The 7,211-nt window shown below is 41.2% G+C and overlaps 1 protein-coding gene across 1 annotated transcript; it reads left to right on the plus strand.

Moving 5' to 3' along the window:
• Positions 1-4,003: 4,003 nt before the first annotated feature.
• Positions 4,004-7,205, plus strand: LOC111454362 (probable inactive purple acid phosphatase 2). The gene is made up of 2 exons (XM_023095830.1): positions 4,004-4,865; positions 5,753-7,205. The coding sequence occupies exons 1-2, from the start codon at positions 4,179-4,181 to the stop codon at positions 7,031-7,033; spliced, it is 1,968 nt and encodes a 655-aa protein (XP_022951598.1). The 5' UTR covers positions 4,004-4,178; the 3' UTR covers positions 7,034-7,205.
• Positions 7,206-7,211: the final 6 nt, after the last annotated feature.

Genomic DNA, 7,211 nt, shown 5'->3' on the forward strand with positions numbered 1-7,211 from the left:
ATACATATTCGACAGAGGAAAAGAAAGTAAAAGTGATTCCCGTAGTAGCGGCAAGTGAAATGGGAGCAGTCTAAACTGTGAAAACAGGGTTGTGGGAGAGCAATACAAGCGTCGTGCTGCTAGGCGAAGCGGTGGAGTGCTGCACCCTAGATGGCGAGAGTCTAGTAGCCGAAAGCATCACTAGATTACGCTCTGACCCGAGTAGCATGGGGCACATGGAATCTCGTGTGAATCAGCAAGGACCACCTTGCAAGGCTAAATACTCGTGAACACAGCCTTCAACAAATCTAATGTTGTTTGTTAGCAGGATAACTCATAAGTAGTTCGTAGTTTTTGTATTCATTCTGAAACACATTTAGTTTTAGCAGGTCAGTTTGATGTTCGGATCGTCATCGCAATGATGTCGATATATAGTGGGAGAAAATGTCACAATGAACAATACGATTTGTGCCTTTGAGAAAGTCATTGAGGATGATGACTAGTTTAAGTGGGAGAAAGCGTCACAATCATACTATAAAAGACAAGATATGATAAGATATGCAACTCATGCCTATAAGGTTTGTCCTTCAATTTGCATGAGTGAATGATTTTTGTGGTCGATTCAATATATCTATTATTTTGGAGACTTATCCTATATGAGAATGAGCTAGATGAATACTAAATAGTTCTTGTAACGGTCGAAAAAAATACTCAGTCCAAGTTTCTGCAACCCACGCAGAAACACGCTCCACATTTCCCACGAGTCGTCAACCAACGAAACCCTCGACTCTAAGCCAACACGAGACGCCCTCAAGGACCTGCAAAGAAGACAGAGAGGAAAACCGAGAGGAGAGAGAGAGAAAGGATTCGTAGTTTTCCGGCGAGCAAGAGCACAAATCCAAAACCCCGGCCACGACCCTTATACCAAGCAAACCAAATCGGGAAAAAGGAAGAGAAACCACATCAGAAATCGTCATGTAGAGGAGAGGAGAAAATGGCGCCGGAGAATCGCACTGAGTTCGGGTAAGGAAGACGAATCCGACGGATTTGGGTCGGACCCGTATCAGATACCCGAGGCCTAAACCCGTCGCGACCCAATAGTCCAACCTGCGACTCGGCTCCAGTAGCAGAACCCAAAGCCCAAATTCCTCCTCGACCCAATAGCCAGACGCCGGTTTAGCCCGCAACCCGCGACCTATTTGAAACCCGAGTCGCCGGTCCAGCCTGCAAACTTGAGGCCCAATTTCATAGCAGCCCAGTAGGCCCACACCTGCAACCCAAACCGTAGCGGTCCAACCTAATAGCCTATTCTACAGCGCCCCAACCCGACTCAACCCGCGAGCTGACCCGACGCCGCTGCACTGTCATGGCCCGCTTTGGTACTGCCACATGTCAAGTCGCAGTGCAAGCAACTCTTTGGATTGAGCAGCTTGGACGGTGCGACGGCGGCTCCCGGTGACTTCCTCAGTTTATCCGGCTTGGTTTTCTATTTTCACCCCAATTTTCACCGTTCTAACCCTCTTGGACCTGTTTTCGACCCCGATTAAGATAATTGAGACTATTTTAATGTTGTATTTCACAATTGTTAGTTAGATTAATATTAAATTGTGAAATACAATGGAAAGGTGACGAACAGTGTGATAGAAAACGAATCTCTACGACCTTTGGAGCAGGTCTCGAGGAACGGGAGCTAACGTATATTAATAAGGGAGAACTCTACCTAAGGCCAACCAAGTAAATGAGCTTGCTATAGGATAGGCTAGAAACTGTACGAGTTACAATTTATGATTGTTTGAGATGATGTACAATGATGCATAGGATATTTATGTTTAGGATGTATGAGATATATCGTATGATGTATGATAACGTATGTGCATTATATGATGATGTATGATGTACTTGATGTACTCAATGCACTTGAGCTTTATAATACTATGATGTCCTACATGACGTTTACCCTAGTATGATGATGTTTGGTTTTATGATGACTATGATGTTCTACATGACATGTACCCTAGTATGATGATGTTTTCCATATTAAGCATGTTGTATGATGATGTATGTCCTATTGCATCAGGTTGATAGATCGACCTACCTAGGACACAAACCTAAGAATATGAAAATGATATTAATATAAATATCTAACGAGCATGTATTAAGTGTAACAAAAAGATGAGACTAGGGTTGTGTCAGAAGAGAAGTTAATATGAGAACTAGAGTGACCTCATGGATGTTGTATGTACATAAGCATAGGGAAACTTTTCGAGCTGATGAATGCGGAGGTGCATAGTATGATGATGAGGGTGATCATGGGGAGCAGGACACCAGGGATTTGCTTACCTCCGGACGTCGCTACAAACAGCTAGCTTGACTAGAGAGGGTCTATGGAATGTGCGAACAGCCTGAAGATTCACACTCACATGTGTGGGTCATGGGTAGAGAAGTACTACACATCCATAGTAGTTCAGACTGGAGGGCACCCGTAATATGAGATAAGATAGAGATAGGTCCCATATTTGCATGTGGTTGAATTTAGCATGACTCCGATAGATAGTGGGGTAACTTACTGGATATTCTTTGAAATACTCAAGCCATGTGTCACATCATTTGTCAGGTAAAGGTAAGCCGTCCATGTACGGATGACAGTGACATCGCGAGCAGAGACGACACATGCATAAGGTAGACTCATATTTAAATTTCTAGTCTTAGGTTAGAATAAGTTATTTGCATTTCATCTATTTTAATTTTGTATTTGTTTTTATTTTTTCTAAATTTTAGTATTTCGTATTTAAATATGTAAGATCATGACTGTGTTTTTTTAGAGATAGATGATGTTTTAAATATTTTCGACATTTATACTAAGATGAAGTTGTCATTTAAGAGTTATATTCCGCATTTTAGTAGAGAATGAAACGTTAGTAACAACTCTGAGTAAGTAAAAATTTAAGGTCGTTACAATTCTTTAAAGGGTTGATTGTGAGACTTAAACAATAGAGCCCCATCCTTTCACTAATCGGAGTGACTTGGTTTATAGTTAAATCATAAACAAATTGTTAAGTATAGATTTAATGGTACTTAAGATCTAAGATATTAAATGGACTTTGATGAATATTTAATATATTATATATATTAAATCGAAAGAATTTGAGACATTAAATATTAAAATAATTAATCTATATAAAATATATTAAATGAAAAATACATAAGTCTCAAATAATTTAAATATATACTGAGATATCTTATAATATTTAAATATGATATAATTTCATATTTTCTCTCGGGAGAGTCATGATTTCCTTTAGAGCTCGGCTTGTCTAGTCCCTTTGGATATATCTATAAGACTCGCATAATTTTCTCCATGTTTTTTCAATATAAGTTGGCTTAATTTTTTCGTTTTTGTTTAATTCTAAATAAAATCAAAATCGATTTCAATGTCTTCTACGCCGGTGAAACTTTCATTACCAACATTTTCTTTTCGATTACACAATTATAGGAATTTCAAAGTTAAACGTGTTTGATTTGGACCAAATCTATGTTGGGTCATCTCCTAGAATGTGTTTGAGAAAGACAAAACATGTTAAAATAACCATGTTGGTGTGTAAGAATAGTCTTCACTTCTAGAAGCAGTTTGAGACAAGACAAGTCAAGTAGGTAAAGCATCATATTGTTGGGATGTAAAGGAAAGCCGAGACAATTAGGTGTCAAATCGAATTTCGAAATATGGGTATGGGGCGTTACATATGATATTAGAGTGAAACCTCCCCTAATAAGATGTAGTTCGGGGACGAACCAAGGCAAAAGATAGTGATAATGTGGCGTTCGAAAAAGGAGGGTACATAAATGAATCAATATCATATAAATTGAATAAATAGTGATGGACCGTGTCAATAGAAGTAATTTTGTGTTTACCATCGGTCTGTCTTGAATACGTACATTGTGTTTTCGTCGTGGCATTACCATTTTTGGGGAGCAATTCAAACCTTTCACTTCAAATGGTGAGGCTACTAAAAATTGCCATTTAACATTATTTGAAAAGTTTCGTAACAAAGACGATGGATGGGCCCAAAAATTTGGTAATCTTTACAAGAATCCAAGCTTGAAGCTGAAGAACATGCCTAATTTTTCTGTTTCCAAGTTCATCCAATAAGAATCTGGGCGTCTCCAGCAGTGTTTTTGATACCTGTTCTTCATTCATTCCCATGGAGAATCTCATCTATCTCATCCTTCTCATCTCCATCTTCCCCATTTCAATCCAATCCAAAGTTTCGATTTCGATTTCCCCTTCTACTCTCAACAAATCCGGCGATCCAGTTCAAATCCAATGGTCTGGAGTCGAATCTCCCTCCAAGCTCGACTGGCTTGGAATTTACTCGCCTCCAAATTCGTCTCACAAGCATTTCATCGGCTATGTTTTTCTTTCTTCGTCTCCCGGCTGGGAATCCGGCTCCGGATCCGTTACAATCCCCTTAGTCAACCTCCGATCCAAATACTCCTTCAGGATTTTTCGATGGACCGAATCGGAGATTGACGATAAGCATCATGACCACGACAACAACCCTCTGCCTGGAACGAAGCACCTCCTTGCATCCTCGGAAGAGCTCCGATTTAGCCCCGGCCGCGGTCCGGAGCAGATCCATCTGGCGTTCACGGACCAGGATGATGAAATGAGAGTGATGTTCGTGACGGAAGATGGATCGGAAAGGTTGGTGAGGTATGGAGAGAAGGAGGAGGAGCTTGATCAGATTGTTGCGGCTCGTGTTGCGAGGTACGAGAGGAAGCACATGTGCGATTCCCCTGCTAATGACAGCATTGGCTGGAGGGATCCTGGTTTCATTCATGATGCTGTTATGACAAACTTGCAGAATGGATCTAGGGTTTATTATCAGGTAACCTTTTTGCCTAATCTTTTGTTCTGTTGTATCTGATGGAATTTCAAATTTGATCATTGGCATTAGTAGTTTGGTTAGCTAAATCATATGGTTGTTATGATGTTTTCTTGTGATGATTTATGCTGCTTGTTTCAATTGTTGATTCATTGTGTAGTGTGCTCTGCTATAGCCATGAGAAATCATGAAGGAGATTGGTACTGTATGATGGTTCTATTACATGTACATGAACAGCTGGTGTTTGTGTAACCGTTCAAGCCCACCAATAGATATTGTCATTTTTGGGCTTTCTTTTTTTGGTTTTCCCTCAAAGGTTTTTTAAGACGCGTCTGCTAGGGAGAGGTTTTCACACCCTTATAAAAAATGTTTCGTTCTCCTAATCAACTGATGTGGGATTTTGTTCTCCTCCTTAACTGATGTGGGATCTCACAATAAACCCCTCTTCGATGCCCAGCGTCCTCGTTGGCACTCGTTCCTCTCTCCAATCGATGTGGGACCCTCCCAATCCACCCCCTTCGAGGCCCAGCGTCCATGCTGGCACACCGCCTCATGTCCACCCCCTTCGAAGTTCAGCCTCCTCGCTGGCACATCGCTTGGTGTTTGGCTCTGATATCATTTGTAACCGCCCAAGCCCACCGCTAGATATTATCCTCTTTGGACTTTCTCTTTTGGGCTTCCACTCAAGGTTTTTTAAAACGTGTCTGCTAGGGATAGATTTCCACATCGTTATAAAGAATGTTTTGTTCTCCTCCTCAACTATAAGCTGCATTCAAATTAGAAATGAAAGTGATGGTGCTTTTTGTCCTTTTTTTTTATTTGTTTTTTTGTTGAGTTGACTATACCATATAGGTAAAGAACTATAATGCAATGGTGTTCGCTTTTACCAGGTCGGAAGTGAGTCCAAAGGTTGGAGTAGCATTCAAAACTTTATGTCTCGTAATGAGGACTCAGATGAAACAATTGCTTTCCTTTTTGGTGACATGGGAGCTGCAACGCCATACACGACTTTTGTCCGAACACAAGACGAGAGTATATCGACTGTTAGGTGGATACTTCGTGACATCGAAGCTCTCGGTGACAAACCTGCATTTGTCTCTCACATTGGAGATATCAGCTATGCAAGGGGTCATTCATGGTTGTGGGACGTTTTCTTCAATCAGATTGAACCTGTGGCATCCAAGGTTGCATACCATGTATGTATTGGCAATCATGAATATGATTGGCCTCTTCAGCCATGGAAGCCCGACTGGGCGTCCGGTATATATGGTAAAGACGGGGGAGGAGAATGTGGGGTGCCATACAGTTTGAAGTTCAACATGCCAGGAAATTCATCAGAACCGACTAAAGCCAACGGCGTGCCTACTCGAAACCTTTTCTACTCGTTTAACATGGGATCCGTGCATTTTGTATACATATCTACAGAAACCAATTTCCTTAAAGGAAGTAGGCAGTTTTCATTCTTAGAGCGTGATTTGGAGTCTGTTGATAGGAAGAAGACGCCGTTCGTGGTAGTACAAGGACATAGACCGATGTACACGACGAGCAACGAACTTAGAGACACGCCATTGAGGGAGAAAATGCTGCACCATTTGGAACCATTGTTTGTGAAAAACAACGTGACATTGGCATTATGGGGTCATGTTCATAGGTACGAGAGATTTTGCCCGCTTAAAAACTACACTTGTGGAAGTATGGGTGTGGATGGAGAAGACTGGGAGGCATTACCCGTCCATCTTGTTATTGGGATGGCTGGACAAGATTGGCAGCCTATCTGGGAGCCGAGACCAAACCACCTCGATGTCCCAATCTTCCCACAACCAAAGCGATCGATGTACCGCGGAGGCGAGTTTGGGTACACCAGATTGGTTGCTACGAAAGAGAAGCTAACAATCTCTTATGTCGGAAACCACGACGGAGAGGTACACGATTCGGTTGAGATTTTGGCATCAGGGCAGGTTGTAAATGGCGGTGTCGGTGCAAAGTTCAACGAGAGTGTCAAGAACTCGAGGTCGAGAAATGGGATGCTAGAATCCTCATTCTCATGGTATGTGATGGGAGGAAGTATTTTGGTACTTGGAGCGTTCATAGGATACATAGTTGGATTTGTATCACATGCAAGGAAGTCAAGAAATAACTGGACTCCTGTGAAGACTGAAGAGTTGCAATGAAGTGAATGAAACTGGAGATTATGTCTGTGTGTATAGTTGCAACCATGTTTTGAATCAGAAAGGGAAAGTGTTTGTAAATAGGTATTTGACTTCCTGGTGCTGATCAAGAGCAGTGTGAGGTATGTATTAGTGGAATATTTGGGTTTTTTTTTTTTTTTTTTTTTTTTTTTTTTTTTTT

Source organism: Cucurbita moschata, unplaced genomic scaffold (genome assembly GCF_002738365.1).
Source record: "Cucurbita moschata cultivar Rifu unplaced genomic scaffold, Cmos_1.0 Cmo_Scf00016, whole genome shotgun sequence".
Lineage (NCBI taxonomy): Eukaryota > Viridiplantae > Streptophyta > Magnoliopsida > Cucurbitales > Cucurbitaceae > Cucurbita > Cucurbita moschata.

Coding starts and splice junctions, on each gene's coding strand:
- LOC111454362 (XM_023095830.1), top strand. CDS start 4,179: ATGGAGAATCTCATCTATCTCATCCTTCTCATCTCCATCTTCCCCATT. Junction 4,866..5,752: donor GATCTAGGGTTTATTATCAG/GTAACCTTTTTG, acceptor CGCTTTTACCAG/GTCGGAAGTGAGTCCAAAGG.